The 19,627-nt window shown below is 36.5% G+C and overlaps 1 protein-coding gene across 10 annotated transcripts in view; it reads left to right on the top strand.

Moving 5' to 3' along the window:
* LIN54 (lin-54 DREAM MuvB core complex component) overlaps positions 1-19,627 on the top strand; it is a 75,829-nt gene extending 56,202 nt beyond the window's left edge. For 8 of the 10 annotated variants that reach the window (XM_022599407.2, XM_022599409.2, XM_089912169.1 and 5 more), the window contains exons 5-13: positions 1,120-1,336; positions 6,273-6,346; positions 6,710-6,907; positions 8,307-8,398; positions 9,215-9,286; positions 10,297-10,399; positions 10,559-10,696; positions 14,208-14,410; positions 17,132-19,627. In XM_022599407.2, the coding sequence (XP_022455115.1) occupies positions 1,120-1,336; positions 6,273-6,346; positions 6,710-6,907; positions 8,307-8,398; positions 9,215-9,286; positions 10,297-10,399; positions 10,559-10,696; positions 14,208-14,410; positions 17,132-17,333 (1,299 nt within the window). In that variant the 3' untranslated portion in view covers positions 17,334-19,627. Of the gene's footprint in view, positions 1-1,119; positions 1,337-6,272; positions 6,347-6,709; positions 6,908-8,306; positions 8,399-9,214; positions 9,287-10,296; positions 10,400-10,558; positions 10,697-10,920; positions 11,260-14,207; positions 14,411-17,131 lie in introns of those variants that run through there. The other 2 variants (XR_016393347.1, XM_089912171.1) reach the window with 2 other exon arrangements.

Raw genomic sequence — 19,627 nt, 5'->3', positions numbered from 1 at the left:
CACAGCTGTTATCTCTTATCTTTGTTTAAAATCTATTCTGTGGTGCCTCTGCCTACTGATAATGTATGAATTATTTTATGCTGAAGTAATCTACTTAGTATTATCTATAGAGTTTCCAAACTAATGACATTCTTCCTTTTTTCCCCTGTACTTTTATGAAAATGTTCAAATTCTTCAGAATTATTCTTTTATAAATTATCATCCATATAATGAATATAGGTTTCCTCAGTCATGTCACCTGTCTTTTGGCATGAGGGCTTTTTGAAGAATAGGTAGTGGTGTAATTATTTATAAAATAATACCATAGAACTAATTAGAGAATCCTGTCTGGATCTTTGCTTTGTATGACAGTCTGTCATACATTGGTTAAACATCAATTGGAGACATCTTAAAAGGCTTTTGTTCTGTTCTGCTTTTGATGTTTCATTTAGCTTTTTGGGAAGTCACATTGCTCTTTGTTGGACTGAAGGAAAGGATTAAAAATGATTAAAATGATTATATTGAGTCAGATCTGAATTAGATCTGAATCCAAAATTAGTTTCCCTAGACAACCAAAATAGTGGTAATTTTGGATTGAATTTGGCCTTCTCCCCATAGGTTAGTGGGTACATTTGTATCTGTGGAATATTATAAGCCTTTCAGAATTGGCTAGACTTAATGAGGGCTTTTCTTTGGGGTTTCTTCCTCTTTTAGGACATGTGAAAATGAAATTTGCCGTAGTTAATTTGGTGGATAGCAGTAAAACCAAATATCTGTGTCCTTTCTTTCTGAATATGAGGCTTAATACTGAAAGTTTTAAAATAACCTTTTTCTTATAAATTTTAACTGATGTTAACAAAACTGTGTGGGTTTTTGCAATTTAAGTAATGGCTTCTTCATAGCAAGTCATCTGACCTGGACTGTCAAGGAAGTTAACTACTAGGGATGGTAGAACTCATTAATTTTGGTTTCACTCCTGTATTTATTACTATTCATTTCTCTTTGAACAGGTTGTTCCTTTCAACAGCTTTTGATGAAATTCAGGAACATACTTTTTTACTTGAGCAATTGTCATGAGTAAAAATGAAGTAGGAAAATAAAATCGCAGATTAATGAGAGCCATGTTGTATTGTTCACTAGGCAGTGAAATCAGCTGTGCAGACCATCACTGTTGGAGGAGTGAGCACATCACAATTTAAGACAATTATTCCTCTGGCAACTGCTCCCAATGTCCAGCAGATTCAAGTGCCTGGAAGCAAGTTTCATTATGTCCGACTTGTTACTGCCACAACAGCCAGTAGCTCAACCCAGCCAGTTAGTCAGAATCCCAGTACAAACACTCAGCCTCTTCAGCAAGGTTAGTAACCATTTTTTTAAAAACAATAATTAATGCTTTGAACATTATTATAGAAATTGGTCCTTTTCTTGCTGAAATCCTGATTAAGTATGGCATTTCAGCTGAGTACGAATCAGCAGCTGTTGCCGAAGGCAGTGAAATAGAATCCCAGTTGTATGTAACTATAGTATTTTGTTCTGCTAGAAACTGATACACAGTGTGCGGTAATACCAGATAATCATACTTAGTCATCAATTTGTGGGTAGCCATTTTATTGCTGGTTTAAAAGCCTACATTATGCCAGTGGGATAGTTTAAATGGAACCAAATGATTTATCTTATTTTCTAAGCTACAAAGCCGTCTAAACTACACAGGGTTTGGGGGTCAGTTGAAATGACCAGTAGGCAAGGTATAAATGATAAGTATGAACTTTCATCCTCTACTTATTTTGAATCTGTAATTGCTAATGAAAATCAGTTAAAATGTTTTTATTTTCCTCATTGGTATTTTTCCTGAAAAGTATTCCTGTTTGTAGTCCTACTTTGTGTTTAATACTTCCAGCCACCTGATATACATACACAGACTCAAACACATAACCTTTCTCCATATTTATCTACTTGTTAAAAAATTGAAACTATGAAAGGATGAGGACAGTTTATATTTGGGGCCTAATTTTTTTCCTTGGAAGACTACTGCATATTCTGTCAATGTCAAAATGACATGGCAAGTGAATGATCTATTGTTTGCTGGATGTAAATAGATGAATTAAAGACCATTTGTTTGCGCCTTCAGTTTTATTAAGGGATCAGAGGGTTGGAGCTGTCCATTGCTGACAGCTAGTTCGTCTAAGGGAAAGTGGAAGAAAAATCTTGGATTTTAAATTACTGATGGGAGAAAATGGAGGGTGCATGAGGGAAACAGTATTTTAGTGTGTATTCTATTAAAATTAGACATAATTATATAAAACAGTAATTATATTTTCTATTCCCTCTTTAAACTGATTTTGAAAGGAAATCTTTTATTACAGTGTTCTTAATGAGAGGAAAAATGAAATTTGCATGTACTGCTGACTGACGAAGTCAAGTGTATATTCTCTCAGTACTTAGCAAGTGCTACTAAGTGCTACAAGTCCAATTTTCTTATATATCATAATGATATAAAGCAGTCATTAGATATAGTTGGTTATATTTTATGTTTGTGTGTATACACATATGCTGCGTATCCATTTCCAGCGTAACGTTAGCACTGATTTACTCATTATCAAGCATAAGCGTTTGGTATGAGTAGAAGAGGAAGCTGAAGACCCAGGAAGAGTGGAGGAGCGGGTTGGACATTTCATAATTCTAGTGTATTTACCATTTCCTTCTTTTCCAACCTTATGTCTGTCTTTCTGCTTCTCTCTACTTCGCTGTTCTCTTTGCCTCCTAGCAATCCCTCACCCCCCTCCTGCTTCCCTGCTGCTTCCTTTTTTGCTTTCCTTCGCTTTCCCTGTCTGTTCTCCCCTCTGTCTCTCTGGCTTCTCCACCTCTCTCTGTATATTCCCTCTTCCCACCTGCTCATATACATATGCCACCCATGCTACTTCCCTCATATCCACCCATATTTCCCTATTTTTGTCTTGCTCTCCTATCCCATAAAAGATCTGGGTATATGTAAAATATATTATTTCATAGGAATAACGAGTTAAATTTACAATCTTCTTTAGAGATACGCTGAATAGTTGCTGTAGTTCATAAAATGTATTGATGTGTTTTTCTAAAGGCTTAATTCCCGATGAGGGATTTACTTAAATACCAAAGGGAATTGGGCTCATCTTGTACATTTTCCCATCAAAGCCATACAAACACCAGTATTCAAATGTTCCACCATATTAATTACTGGCTGGATGGCAGGTAGCACAGTAAAAGGACCCAGAAGATTGCTTGGTTAATCTCTTTAGAATATAATCTACAATCTTGGTTAGGGAGGAAATCAATTTAAGAAATTAAAAACCCTCAAACACTTGCAGGTATGGTTTCTAAAGTTTCAAAGGAGACTGTTCTGAAAGGATTGTTCAGAATTGCTATTAAAGACCAAAAAAATTAAAGATTATGCCAGCATCTATGAAAACTGCAGTAGTGGTAATGTGGGACCATGCTCAAAAGTTGAGGAGGAAGCAACTATGCCCCAGTTTAAAAAAAAAAAAAGTTGAGGAGGAGAAATCCAGACTATTGGCGTAGTTATATAAGTATGACCCCCTTCCCATGTATATTTTATACTGTTCTTTTTTCTGACCACTACGTTTTCTGTTTTCCGCATTCCCCAGATTTCAGTTAAAACGCAGCATGCGTATGCCAAGCTAATGTAAACCCAGAATTCCCCAGTTTTCTAGCTCTGTGTGCGTGTGTGCGTGCGTGTGGACACTTCCCTGTCCTATCCTTATGAGAATCATCCAAGTCTCCCATGGGATGTGAATAAGGGCAGGACACACACTCCTTCCCCGTCATTTCACAGACCACCAGGAAGTTCCTGCATTTCTCTAGCTGTGCAGTTACCTCAGAATTGCTGCTTGTGTGCTCGTGAACCAGTGACTGTCATTGCCTTGTCAAGGAACAAAGTGGTATAGGGTGTCCTCTCTTCGGTGTCCCAAGCACGAATTCAGGCTTTTAATTCCTTATAGTATTGCTACAGTGGTTATTATAATCAAAACAGAACAGGAAACAATTTCAAATCGGGTATCAGATGGCATGGCACTGCTCCTGTAATTCATGGTCATACACTCTTTTTGTATAGCAACTTTATTGAGATACAGTTCTCATCTACCATAAAATTCACCCTTGTTAAATACAGTACAGTTTAGTAGTTTTTAGTATATTCAGAGATATGCGATCACCACCACTGATCATACGCTCCTTCTGGAGGTCTCCCACCTTCCCACCTACCCACTTCTCCCTAGTTTGTCACCTTGCTGCCAGGGCCTGCTCCCTTTTAGATCTGAGTACCCTCTCTCTGATGTTCTTCCAGGGCTCTCAATTTCTCGTCTTCAGCCATCAACCCTTCCATCCCCACCAGAAGTTAAAAAAAAAATTGTTAACATTAACAGTCTTTCTATCCAAGGAAGTCTGTTCTTTTTCTTTTATTGTTCAAAAGAGTTTGTTTGATTCAGTGTTCACAGCAGTTTAGATCCCGTTATCTCAACCTCTCTCTTTCATAGCAGGCTCTAGGCCTTTCGCATAAATAAGACCCAAAGGGATGTCCTTTCAGTCTTCTTAAATCCCTCCTTTAGACTGAGGAAGTGGCAGTAGGCAGTATTAGAAATGGTACTTCTTTTGATCCAAACATACAGGTCTAGTACCAACCTGTTTCCTGAACATCATCACTGTATTTCTGCATGTCAGGTTTCATCTTCCCTTTAGATCAGCTCATCCTTGAATTTTTAATTCTAATAGCTGTCATTTTCCCATTCACTTGAAAGCTCCATGATAACCGATTGTTTTTCCCTTGTACCTAATGTTCCTGCCGTCCTTTCACCTCCACCCTGTCTCTTGCAGCTGTTCTCTCCTTTCCATTCCCAGTGCCATCACCGCAGATTAGACTCTCATGTTTTGTACTCTTCTAACTTTCTTTGTTTCTTGCAGCTCTGTTCTATTTTACATACTGCTGCCGCGTACCGTTTCTTTTTGTGCCATTCCAATGATGTTTCCGAACATCACAGTCCTCAGAAACTTCTCATTGCCTGCTGAATTAATAATACAGATTAAATATACAGATCTCTACCCTTACATTCAAGGCCTTCAACAAAACAGCCACAGTCTGCCTTTTTCTTTTTTTGCCAGTGCTTGCCTACTTTAACCCTAGGTTCCAGCCAAACCGGTCTGTCCCGTAGCACTTTGTGAAGCGCCCAGCATCAAGCCTCCACTTCTCTTGCTCTGCCTCTGTGTGAACTGCCCTCCTCCAGTCTGTATGCCCGCTCTGCAGCCTGACTATTGGTCAGGACTGTCTCAGACACTGTCCTCTACGCAGCTTTCCCCGTTCCCAGCCCCTGCCAGTCAGATGTATGTTCTGTCTCCTTTGCTCTCCCACAGTGCTTTCTCTTTTTTTTTTTTAATAATGTTTATTTTATTTGGGTACTCATCTAATCTGCTCTACTTGAATGTAATCTCTTTGAGCAGGTGTCTTGTACTATAGTTTCCCTGGAACACTGTCTACAGTGACATTTATGTAGCAGTAATGGTTGTAATAACAACAAGAACAATAACAGTAATGGGAACTAACGTTTATTGAGCACTTATTATCTGCTGAGCACTGTTTTAGTAAATTTCCATGAATTAACATATTTATTTCTCTTACCCTGTAAGGGAGATACTATCCCTATATTGCAGATGGGGATACAGGCAAAGAGAATTTAAGTAGTTAGAAAGCAGCAGAATTGGGATTTGAACCCCCAGGGTCTTATGATTTAGGAGACTACATTCTTTTTTTTTTTAGTTTACTTTTTATTGAAGTATAGTTGAATTAAGGAGACTATATTCTTAACCTTGCTGCTATGCTGCCTTTTAGTAGTACTCTGTAAATAATGAATTGTACACAGAATTAGAAATAGTATAGAACAGTATTGTTACCCAAGTTCCTGAATGGCAGTTTTTAATTTATGCATCATTTCATCTCACTGGATTTAGTAGTGAATATATAAAGCATCTGAATACAGACTGAAGTATTTTCAGTAGAATATCTTAAATGACAGACATTCTCTCATAAAGTGGATAGACTATAGCTATCTTAGATATAAGTTCCCTAGTTAGATGGGTTAAAGAATTTTGAAAGTAACTGTCTTGATTAAAGAGTACTCCAAATAGGAAACCAGTGGAATTCTTTAAGCTGTCTCATGAGGATATCCTGAGGGAACTAAGTATCTTAAATGTTTTAAATACTATTTTCTGTAAACAAACTGTCCTTTTCCTCCCTCCTTTTTACAAAGCAAAGCCAGTGGTCGTTAATACCACCCCAGTGCGGATGTCAGTGCCACTTGTCTCAGCGCAGACTGTCAAACAAGTGAGTATCACATCACTTCTTCTCTCAGTCTCTCCCAAACAATTTACTTTTAAAATTGAAAGTTAAGATTTACGTTTAAGAGATTTATTGATTTATTTATTTTTATTGAAGTATAGTTGATGGGCAATATTATATAAGTTACAGGTGTACAAAATAGTGTTTCACAATTTTTAAAGTTTATACTCCATTTATAACTACTGTAAAATATTGGTTATATTCCCTGTGTTTCACAGTATATCTTTGTAGCTTATTTATACATAATAGTTTGGACCTCTTAATCCCCCAAGTTTAAGAGATTTATACTGAATTGAGAAACTGTGAAATTTATTTTCGTGGTCATTGACATACTTCCTTTCTTTTTAGGTTGTTCCAAAACCAATCAATCCAACTTCCCAAATAGTCACCACCAGCCAGCCACAGCAGCGGCTTATCATGCCTGCCACCCCACTGCCACAAATCCAGCCAAACCTCACGAACCTGCCACCAGGCACTGTGCTGGCACCGGCTCCAGGAACAGGGAATGTAGGCTATGCGGTGCTTCCTGCTCAGTATGTGACTCAGGTATGGGCAAAAAATTAAGTCATCGCATTTCAAAAAGTTTAATTGGGTCTAAGATGTCTAGCATTATCACATTCTAAAACTATTCAAAAACATCTAACTCAGTGTTTAGACTGTTTCCAAAACCTTGAATTGTTAACGAAAACTTCTGAGTTTAATTTTATATATCTTTAGTATTTAGAAATATACAGCACAAGTTAAGTATACAAGTCAGGCAATTTGGAGCTGAGAACAGTTTGGTAGGAGGGCAAGATCATGTAGATATAAGAGAAAATATGTTGAGTTAAAATCAGCAGAGTCCCAGGCTTCCCTGGTGGCGCAGTGGTTGAGAGTCCGCCTGCCGATGCAGGGGATGCGGGTTCGCGCCCCAGTCTGGGAAGATCCCACATGCCGCGGAGCGGCTGGGCCCGTGAGCCATGGCCGCTGAGCCTGCGTGTCCGGAGCCTGTTCTCCACAATGGGAGAGGCCACAACAGTGAGAGGCCCGTGTACCGCAAAAAAAAAAAAAAAAAATCAGCAGAGTCCCAGTGAGTTTAGAAAGCACTGTGACTGTAATGAAGTTCCTCCTCACATTATGAATACGATGCCGCTCACCTGTTCTTGGAAAATAGTCTGTGAGATGCACTTCCAGGTGACATATCGGTAGTGATCTGTCCAGATCTGGTCATCTTTAGATGACATCTGGTTATCTTTGGAATCAAAGCCACATGTTATCCAATTGGCTGGCTTGGGTTAGGAGTGCTGCTTTCTAGGAAGAAGATAGAAGTTGTTTTCTTTTTCATGTAAAAATCAAGCAAATTAATTAGCACCATATTCTAAGCTGTTGAGTTGATCTACTCAAGATTATAAGAGAGACAGAAACCTGTGTACTTTAAAGAAGTGTACTTTGGAGTATGTTATGTGGCTACTGATTGAAAAAATTAGTGTTCAGCATTTTTATCATTAGCATCTCTTTTCTTATGTTTAGAAATCAGTGTAAAATAGAAACTTAATTATTACGTATGTAACTTCTCATTCTCTATAACTTGTGATAAATGATCACATTTTATTTATTTTATTTACAAGTAGACACATTGCATTTTTCTAGCCAATACAAGTTTTACTACAGTACTTTCAGGACATTCATCTGGAATTTCCTAATTCTGATATCCTTATTCCTCTGTGAAAGAATTTCTTATATTTATGCCATGTAGTACTTTAAAATGTCCACATTGTTTTTACCTCTGGTATTAGTTTTGGGTCTTTAGAAGAGCTCTATGAGGTAGTGAGTATGTTTGTATGAAATTCTCTGTTCTGTTTTTCCTATTTTAATAGATGCATTTGTGCTTCTTACCAATCATTATATTTAGGAGTATTGTCCATTTTTGTAAATATGGTCTGAAATTACCTTTCTTTATATGTAGCTACAGCAGTCTTCCTATGTGTCTATAGCAAGCAACTCTAACTTTACCGGAACACCTGGTATCCAGACCCAAGCAAGGCTTCCGTTCAATGGGTGAGTGAGTAATTTGAATATATGTAAGTTAAGTTGTTGGATCAGGTTAAATGCAACATCAAATATACATATATATTTCAAAATACATGTATTTAATTTTTTTCCCCTCAAAGCCATGTGAGTGTGCCTCTGTGGTACTTTTTATTTTGAAATACTTTAAACAGAAAAGTTGCAGGAATAGTCAGAGAACTCCCAAATTATCTTTTACTCCGATTCACCATTTCTGGTACAGGTGATTTGTTATTTTCTCTCTCTTTTCTCTTTTTCTCTGTCTCCTCCTGAATATGTTTTAAAAATGATATTAACTAGTTTTTAAATTGTTATGTAGGTCTTTGCTTTTTCTTTTGTTTATTTGTTTTTTGATCTGTCAATTGCTGCCTTTGCAGTTTTGGTTGAGAAGCAGTGCTTTAGTTAATTACGTGGAACCAGTCTACCTCTCCTCTCCCCTCCTAAATTCCAACTTCACACACCCTTTTCTACTTACTACCTTTCATAATTGAATCCCAAAGAGTTTAGGAGATTTCAACTTTAGTTCTCTTAGAAGAAAGAGTATATTTTGTGGAATGTTCTTCAGAAACTATTGATAACTTCCTTTTCTTTTTTTTTAAATCCATATCTTGGCTCTCTACCTTTATTTTCATGGTACAACTTGCTTTTCAACTTAATGTAAATGGAACAACGTAAACTTTTATTAGAGATGGGCACATTTGTTAAAGCTTTATTTTAGGAGGAATTTACAGATTAGAGACTTTTCTCAGTTTAAATAGTTACCTTTAATTGATTAAAATGTATATCTTTTTGTTTGTGTCTGTGTAGCATAATGCCATCAGAATCTGCCAGTCGGCCCAGAAAGCCTTGTAATTGTACAAAATCGCTGTGTTTGAAATTGTAAGTCCTTTTGCTGCTGTTTCCTCATTTGATATAACTGAAAATGCTTTTAAAAGTAAGTGGAGTTGGGCTTCCCTGGTGGCGCAGTGGTTGAGAGTCCGCCTGCCGATGCAGGGGATGCGGGTTCGTGCCCTGGTCCGGGAAGATCCCACATGCCGCGGAGTGGCTGGGCCCGTGAGCCATGGCCACTGAGCCTGCGTGTCCGGAGCCTGTGCTCCGCAACGGGAGAGGCCACAACAGTAAGAGGCCTGCGTACCGCAAAAAAAATAAAAATAAAAAATAAGTGGAGTTAACTAAAAATTCTTAACAGACCAATTTCATAAGTCTAAGTAATTAAACATACGAGTGAATGAACACATATGACGGTGTAAAAAGACTCTTTCATTCATTCAGAAGGAAATAATTTTAGAGTCTTTACCACAAATGAGGCACTGGAGTAGGGCTTAGGGATCCAGCTGCATGAGACAGACATGATCTCTGTCCTTGCTAATAAATGTGATCTTATTTGTGACCTTTATGTTTGGTCTCTTAAATGAGATGATACTCTGAGTAGTTTTTTTTAACTTGTTGATTAATTTGCTTGTTAGTACTGAAGAGATGTGACATGAAACAGTTAAATAAAAAGCAGTGGTCTTATGGGGGTTTAGAATCCAAAGAAACATGACAGTAGTTCACGTGAGCAGGTTCCACTAATATAATAGAATATAGCCCATGTTTTTCCTTTTTGTGATTTTGAAATAACTTACTTTTGGGGTGCATAAAAATCACATAGCTCTTGTGTTGACAGCTGTTACTACTGGAACTAAGTTTCTAAACCAAAATTCTAGGAGCTGATGACTTTACTTTTGAGCCTTGTCAGTACCTGTTGTTAACTCTATAAGTCGGTGGCTCTGAATACATTTCTAAAATGCTTTACTGCATATATAATGCTATTAAATAAGATAATTTCTAGTTTTGTTTCTCTTAAAAATGACTTTTTTATATGACTTACAATGATTTTTATATTCCAGATACTGTGATTGCTTTGCAAATGGTGAATTTTGCAACAACTGCAATTGTACTAATTGTTATAATAACTTGGAACATGAAAATGAAAGGCAAAAAGCAATAAAGGTGATTATTTCTTGTTTCATTTAACTGACAAAAGTTTACAATTTCACCTGTTTTTTTGTTGAGCTCAAGTATTTTATGAAGAAAATTAATTCCCTTTGCAGAATTTAAGTTTAATCTACTGTGATTTAACATCACTTGATATTTGATCTGTTTTGATAGGCATGCCTTGACAGAAATCCAGAAGCTTTTAAGCCCAAGATAGGGAAAGGAAAGGAGGGAGAATCAGATCGACGTCACAGCAAAGGATGTAATTGCAAACGATCAGGATGTCTTAAAAACTACTGTGAATGCTATGAGGTGAGTTGAGGTTGGGAAAAATAATCTAACCATCTTTTGAAAATAACTTTAGAAAGTGCATACAAAAAAAATTTACTTGTAAACTGGGAAATTACTTTGCAATTGCAGTTTGAAAATATTGCAGTTTGAAAAGTCAGCCCAAGGGCCCTAATTTGAGGAAGACCTACCTTCTTGCCTCCCAAGCAGGGCTTCAGAGTAACAGTACCTTTGTTTTGTCATTACAGCTTGGGGTCTCATTAGCAGAGTTACCAGCTCATAACTTCGTGGTCATTGTACCTGAAAGTATGCAAACCACAGCACCAGTTTGTTGATTTTCAATAACAATAACATCAAAGTGGACTGGACACTCTGTAGTAGTGGTTCTCCACTGAGGGGTATTACTACCCAGTTTCTCCCCTACAGACTTTTCGGAAATATATACGGATAATAGCCTGCATTTCAGGGTGCAGTCCTGAGAGTATAGTCTTACCTTGTTCCAAATGCTAGTAGTGCCCTGTTGAAGAACACTGCTCTGTGGAAAATTAAATTATGTTAGAAGGTTTGCCTTGTGAGCATAAAAATAGGTAAGGAGGAATATGTAATTGCTGGATGAGGTTATTGGCTATTGTGAGGTGACTGCATCCATTTTACCATCTAATCATCCCACTCAACTGGCTGTTTTTATTTATGGGTCAGGCAGCATCTTTTCTGGAAAATGTATATTGAAACTCTGCTTTGATAGATGCCGTGTAAATGATCCACTTGTTTCAGACAAAGTACTATATAGTTTGTTATTTTTATTTTCAAAGCTTAAATAAAGCAATCTAGTCATACCCAAGATTAATCCAAGGTTACTACAATTGGTTTCTTGGTGCGCCCGAAACTCATTCCTATGGCAGTTGGCTCTTCTCATCTGTTATATTTTCATTCGTTCAGATTTCATATGCAGAGGGAAACCTTATTTTAGTTTTGGCCAAAGGCCTGGCCTGGTAAAGTAATACCAGCAAGCACTGCACTCTCCCTTGGCCAGGTGTGCTCTGCTCTAGGAGCACGTACCTGCAGCCCAGTGCCCCACCCCCATACCAGGTGTGTCGTAGTAAAGATTTTGTGTACTGTATTCTCTCTGTAGTGAATTCTTAATTTACATATTTCAGAGGTCAAATACTCCTCTCAAAAAGTACAGTAAAGTAACATTTTGTTAGTCCTAAAGTCAGTAGGAGTGAAAATTGCACATAATCAAGATTATTTTTGAAAGTCTCTTAAACAGTGTCGCAGAGTCCAACAAGCCAGTTTTTCATTCACATTGGGAAAGACTGACTCTTGTTTGCACACCTGATGAGATAGGTGGCTTCTGTTCACAGACCGTATCATACAAAAATTGTCATGAATATGTAAGCATGTAAGCTATAAAACCAATTCCACACACAAAAAAGAGAAAATGGAAACTGTTATAAAGCTGGGTCAGAAGGGCAAAGAAAGCCTTTCTTGCATATGGCATTGAACAATCAATACATGCTAAGCATATGAAATTCAGACATACATGAACTAAATAATTGAACTGGTTGACAATTCTGTGAACTAATAGAAGTAGAAAAGGCAGTGGACTGGTTGAAATATGTTAGAAGAGAGAAAGCTGCTCTATCTATTTTGATAAAATCCTTGACATTCAGGACATAAACAATGTCTAATAACTAATATGTTCTAAAAGACCAAGCAATGGAAAAACTTGGAATACAGTGAACTCTGACTAGCAGTGGCCAGTTGGCTCACTGTGAATTACTTATGATGTTGTCTGACAGTTTGTGTTGTTCACCTTTTGAACTGACTTGGCTTTTTTGGTCCAGTTGGTCTGCATCTGGATAAGACATTGATGTCCCTTTCACACGCCTTTCAGGGCTTGTTGATTGAATGAGTGACTGTCCACATTATTTAAGTGATTGTGACTTTTCTTGTGACCTTTTCCCCCCTCCCTCTTTTTTTTTTTTTGGCCACAAGAGAAGTTGAATTAGCAATGCTAAATGGATGACTTGTATTTGTAATTTCTCCCTCCTGAGTTCCTATTAGACATTATTAGTACCTTTCTTATAATTCTTAAAACTTAATCCAAATTACCATTATCAGTATGTCTTCTTCCCCTGGAGGTTAGGAATTTTATCTCTTCACCATTAGATACTTATTATGTATTGCTTCAGTTGGATCCCAGACTGGCTCCTAGTAAATAAGCCGGTTAACTCAAAAGGTATATCCATTTTTTTTTCCTTTGGTAAATGGAATTTATTAGTGTATTATAAAAAAGGAGCAGGGTAGGTGTGTTCATAATATGATCCATTTATCTTACTGTAGAGAGGAAGGACAGTAGGCTTGTTTATTTATTTAAATTGATGTGGGTTTGCTCAAGAAAAAGTAGCCAACAAAAGATACTAAAATTTACTAGGAGTCTGGGAAATGTAAATTAAAGAATGAGATCTCACTTTATTAAAAAGAGCTATAGTATACATTGTTGGAGGGAATGTAGGAAAGGCTTCCTTTATCCATTGCTAATGAGATGTGAGGTGTTACAGCCTTCTGAAAAAACAATCTGGCCACATCTATTAAAATTAAAATACATGTACCCTTTGAGCAGTGAGCCCAGTTCTAGAAACCTAGCTCATAGAAATAAAAGCGTAATATATACAAAAAAATGTTTTTATGCATTGTTTGTGGAACTCAAGAACTGGAAACAAAACAAATGACCATCAGTAGAGAAGTGAATGCCCAAATAAAATGTGGCACATCCATACCAGGGGTTAATAGCCAGTCATTAAACAGGATGAATTCAGCCTATGCCAGATGACTTGGAGGGAGGGATTTCATGAAGTATAGTGTGAGAAAAGGAAGATGCAGAAAAGTGGGTATATGATTATGTAAAACAAACAAAAAAAAAGAAAGACTTCTGTATTGGTGAGTTAATATATGTACATAAAGCCTGTGTTTTTCATAAATATACATATAGTTTGTATATCTTTACATGAAAGGACACACTGGTTTAATACGGACTGTTGAAGGGTTTGGGGACTCTGGACAGGGGATTTATTTAGGGAGGGGGAGGTATTCATAATAAAAATAGTGTCTGTGAAATTCCTTTGATATGATACTGTGTGTGTGTTTGCATAAGTGGGAGGTCACCAACATGTTAATGGTGATTTGATTGAGGTGGCTGGATTCTGGATGACCCGTTTTTTTGAATATTGTATCACTCATTTTTTAATAAAAGAACATTTGTTATTCATATCAGGAGGAAAATCTATAGTGGGGGAAAATTGGCGTGGAAGGCCTCAAACAAACATAGTATAGCCACTTTCAGAGTGGCCAAGAATACTGGACCTATGCACATGCATAGCTGGCCCCTTTGGTGTTTGTCACAAGAGATGTTTCCATTTTATCTATGTCAGTTGACCAGCTAACTCTGTCACCTATTGACTTGATTGTGGAGTCTACTATAGTGATGTCTTTTGGTTTTGATTTGGAAGCTTTTCTTTTGTAAATCTTTTAGGCAAAAATAATGTGTTCCTCAATATGCAAATGTATTGGCTGTAAGAATTTTGAAGAAAGCCCAGAAAGAAAGACATTGATGCACTTGGCAGATGCAGCCGAAGTAAGGGTACAGCAACAAACAGCAGCAAAGACTAAGTTATCCTCTCAGATTTCGGACTTGCTTACTAGGCCAACACCAGCTTTGAATAGCGGAGGAGGAAAGTAAGTCAATATTTGAATATCTTTTTATAGTATGATATATTCATTTTTGGTGAAGTTTCTTTTTTGGGGCAAAATTGGGCTCATACTTTTGGTTGTTGCACACCTGACTTTTGCATTTTCTATCTTTAATTACTTGTAAAGGAATTTAAAAGTAACAGAAAAATCACTGTCAGATATATCGTACAGTTCTAAAATGCACGGTAGTGTATTAGGTCACTGTGCTTAATTTAATTGGATTTCTCCCTACTAAGATGAGGGAAATTTGAATAATTTGACAAAAATTTGAATAATTTGACAAACCTTGAAGAAAACCAAAATTTTTATACCTCTTACCGGTTGTGTTGTTATTCACATTTTTTCACATTCTTACCTTCTTACCTTCCCGTGCCCATGTGGCACTTTCCCCACCCTGTTGGAGAGCCTGTCACACACTGTGTTATTTTACCTCCTTATTTCCCTAGACTGCTGAGCTCTGGAGTAGGAAAGCTGGAGCTTTACAGTCAGGCTGACCTGAGTTTAAATCCTGTCTGTGCTCTGTTGTAATTTGTGATTTTGCCAAGCACTTCACCTCTCTGGGCCTTACCTTGGTTTTCTTATCCTTCACATCACCCTTTTCACGTGGCTCTGAGGAGTAAAGCACAGCTTGGCAGGGCCCATTGCACATAGCATGCTGACTTGAATTTGTATTAGAGAGTTTGTTAGAGGTTAATCTGAGGAATTATTAAATGGAATGAGCCTTGAAAATGGTATTTCATTTAAAATGCCAAAGTTGAAATAAGATCCAACTTATAAAACTTATAAAAGTAAGGCTTTTGTACAAAATATTTCAGATATTAGTTCTAAAGAACTCTTTCTTGTAACTGGAGTATAATCAGCAAAAAGTTCTTGATTGAATGAAGTGGAAATGGACAGACACCTTAATGAGGGGTATCACAAAGGGTCCTTTCTGGTCATCTGCTTTCAGTAAACCTTAGGTTATTAAGTCTAATCTCTATGAGGAGATTAAAGATATTGCTACACTAAAATATTTACAATTAATTTTTCAACTTGGGAAGATATCTGTTATTATGAAGTGTGAAAGAACACAAAATTATGCACTGTTATCAAAACTAAGTATAAAAAAACTGTATTAAAGAAGTCCTACTAGCGTATTAACAAGCTTTTGCCTTTGAGTGGCAAAAATTTGATTTTTTTTTTCCATTTTCTTTCCTATAGTTTCCAAATACTATATAATGAGTGCTACTGTTATACACTATTAATTACTTTTTCAATATTACTGTAATATTAACTTTATTGTAATATTTTAATATTATATTTTCTAATTTAAAATGCTTTTTATATTTTAAAGATTTCTATACAAATGTATAGCAGCCTAAATCCTGTCACCCTATCTTGTCATAGTGGGCCTTAAGTTCAGACTTCATTCATTTTGTTGTTGTTCTTGTTTTAAATTTTATTTATTTATTTATTTTTGGCTGCGTTGGGTCTTTGTTGCTACGCACAGGCTTTCTCCAGTTGCGGCGAGTGGGGGCTACTCTTCGTTGCGTCCCGGGCTTCTCATGGTGGTGGCTTCTCTTTGTTGCAGAGCACGGGCTCTAGGCACGTGGGCTCAGTAGTTGTGGCTCTTGGGCTTAGCTGCTTCGCGGCATGTGGGATCTTCCCGGACCAGGGATCGAACCCTTGTCCCCTGCATTGGCAGGCAGATTCTTAACCACTGCCCACCAGGGAAGTCCCAGACTTCATTCATTTTGTTTTGCAGTTTCCTTCTATCAGTGACTGCTTACTTACAGGTTGTTGAGTTACTGGTTAGATTAGGTTACCCGGTTTTGTTTCTTAGGCTCTACAACTTGGCTACATACAGCTAGCCTCGGGATGGATTCCTCTGCTTTAATACTCAATAGTTCAGGTCTTTATGAATGAAACTCCATGTACAGAACAGCATCTGGTGTCCCTGTTGTTTCGTTTTTGATATCATGGAATAATGCAAAATTTTGGTGCGCTTTTTTTTTTTACAAACATTATATGGGACTATGGGAAAGTGCTTTATTTTCCATGTTGTCCAGGAGATAGTGCTTTCAATTTCCAATATTATTCATTCATTCAGCAAATATTCATGGGGTGTCTCTGTGTCAGGCACTGTTGTAGGCAGTGCAGAAACAACAGTAAATAAAACAAAAACTGCACTCAGAGCTTATATACATGAATCAGGAGGACTTTTGTTATAGCAGTATCCAGTTAACATGTAGAGTTACGTTTCAGTTAACCAGGTAACTTTGTCTAGGTTATATGTATTTTACGTAAAACGTTATATATAATTTTTTTATTATTTTATTTTATTTTATTTTTTTTGCGGTACACGGGCCTCTCACTGTTGTGGCCTCTCCCGTTGCGGAGCACAGGCTCCAGACGCGCAGGCTCAGCGGCCATGGCTCATGGGCCTAGCCGCTCCACGGCATGTGGAATCTTCCCGGACCGGGGCACGAACCCGTGTCCCCTGCCTTGGCAGGCGGATTCTTAACTGCTGCACCACCAGGGAAGCCCAGGTCTAACTTTTTAAAAACTCTGTGGGATGTGCTTTTGTTCATCACACATACTGTGATGTTCAGTGTGCTTGCTGAATCGTGAAAATGTCGACAGAGATTTCTAGGTGAAAGAATGTCAGCCACTCTTGCTGTTATTCAACACCATCATCATCTCTCTCTTTCTTAAAAATCATTTCAGATTGCCATTTACGTTTGTCACTAAGGAAGTAGCTGAAGCCACGTGTAATTGCCTTCTTGCCCAGGCAGAGCAGGCAGACAAGAAGGGGAAATCAAAGGCAGCAGCTGAACGGATGATACTTGAGGAATTCGGGCGATGTTTGATGAGCGTCATCAACTCTGCAGGAAAAGCAAAAAGTGACCCTTGTGCCATGAATTGCTAACTCTTGCACAAAAGACTGATAAATCGAACTGTACAGAAAATTGAAGGTGCAGGGACACTTGATTTTCTGGAAGATAGTTTAACAATTATTGTATTGTTAATTCAGTCTTGTGAGACCTGAAATTATAATATTGAATGAGGAGAAATTTTAAACGAGGAAATTACATTTTAAATCTTAGTTAAATCTGCTTATGCCCCTTCTAAATTGAATTTTTCTTTATTGTATTATATGGATTTTTAATTTGCTTGGGTTTCTTAAGAACTAGATGTTCTGTCCTTCTGATTCTATTGACAAAGAACATTTATAAATTACTATTATATAATTTATAATGTATGGCGTTGTATGACTTTGTTCCAGTAGAAAAAGCCAAAGAAGCACTGGTATTACCCGGTCATTCTTTGGTACTAGATCTAGAATATAAGCAGATATTATGTCTACATAAACGAAGTCTTATGAAACATATTCAAATGACATTTTGTGTTTAGAAAAGCACTATCTTTTTAAGAAAAATCAACATTTTAGGGTGGATTCTGGAATATATCCTGTTGTCACTTTGGGAATTGTCAGAAGGGGAAGTACTCTGTAGGGCACACTTTAAAAAAGTTATTTTGTTTTTTTTAAAAACATATAAAGTGTTAACAGACAGAAAATAATTCTCAAAGGGCAGACAGTTTGCTTCTATAATAAGAAGTGACTAAGAAATGCTCTGGGATGTTTCCATTTTCTTTCAAGGAGGCGGTATGTATTTGAAATAATAAACTCAGTGATTAAGGGGTACTATTAAAATGAGCGGTGCATATGAATAGAAGTAAACATTATGATTATGTAGTGATAAAATAGAACCTTACATAATTACCAGTTAACAAATTTGGTTTGGATGGAGAAATAAAGAATATTGAAGCTCTAAGAGATGAATTTAGAGAAGGAGTTTTCATCTATACAAACAGTTCTTTTTCTAGACTTTTGAACTAAGATGTTTCAAACCAATCTATGACTCTTACTTGATTTACTGAAAGGGGCCTCCTAACAAAGCTTTCAAAATTGTAGTGGGATTTCTTTTTATAAGGGAAGCTTATTATGGCATTATTTGTAGCCAGTGATTTGGTTAGCTAAAGGTATGAGTGTTTTCATATAATTACTAAGATAACCTAAATCATTTTCAGTAATTCAGAATTCAAAAGCTTTATGAATTTAAGAGCCTGTTATAATAGGACTCTGGATTTTATGATGAGAAAAAACCATGTTGGAATTCAGGCATTTTGCTAGGTACCTTAATCCTCAGTAATTAGTAGTATATGATTATTACATTTCCTACAAGGAATCTATAGTTGTATGTATTAAGTGTGTATATATGTTCATATGAACATGCAAGATATAGGCAATAGAAATTAAGTAATCCAAAAAAGATTCCGTTATTCATTAAGCATCTTCCTTTTAAACTTTGGATTTATAAAATTATAGTGCAGTAACTTTAAATGTAGATAGTGCAAACATTCTTAGCACCTCAATCTAGTATGTTTAATTAAAATTTGTAAAAATGTAAACTAGTGTAAGAGGATAAAATAATATCTAATCAAGTTATTTTTCAAAAGATTACAGTACCTTTTTTGTCTAAACCTGAACTTTGTTCATTCTGTATATATTCTGTGTTTAATTCTAATTGCACCTTTGTGATGTGTATTTATATACAGTGTGCATAAAATGTTTGTGAAATTTGGATTACAGTTGTAGATTATGTATGATGGCATTGCTTGAGAATGTTTTGCTTGTAAAAATTTGAAGGTGCAATCAAATGCTACTAGTTTTTCTGATTTTCAGGAAGCTATCTAAAGTATTAAGACTTTTCCTTCCTGTGTAGTACTTACTAAACAACTTTTTGTATTTAGGCATTTGCATCAAATTGCTGAACAAGATTAATATCCACATTAATTCAACAATTTTAAAAGACTATTTGGGGAGGGTTGGGTATATAATTTTTTAGCTCTATTTACATCCCAAAGTAGAAAGATTAAATTTATATTTACTAGAGCTATTCAAAGAATACACTTTTCTATATTGTAAAAACAGGACAGCAAAGTAAATCATACAGAAAATAAACATTTATACTATTCTGTAAAAAAAGGGTTTGCATTTTTTCTTTAATAACACCACTTTTAACCATTTAAGATGCAAGAAACCTTTTAAAATATCTGATATTAAGTAAATTTGACATTACTTCTGAAAGCACACAACTAAAAAATAAATCTATCATTTTGCCCAGTTATCATTAACTATAAATTGCTTTGAAATGAGAA

The sequence above is a fragment of the Delphinapterus leucas genome, chromosome 5 (assembly GCF_059928025.1).
Source record: "Delphinapterus leucas isolate spDelLeu-1000000601 "Yukka" chromosome 5, BTC_Dleu_Yukka2, whole genome shotgun sequence".
Classification (NCBI taxonomy): Eukaryota; Metazoa; Chordata; class Mammalia; order Artiodactyla; family Monodontidae; genus Delphinapterus; species Delphinapterus leucas.
This window is presented reverse-complemented; position numbering and strand designations above follow the sequence as displayed.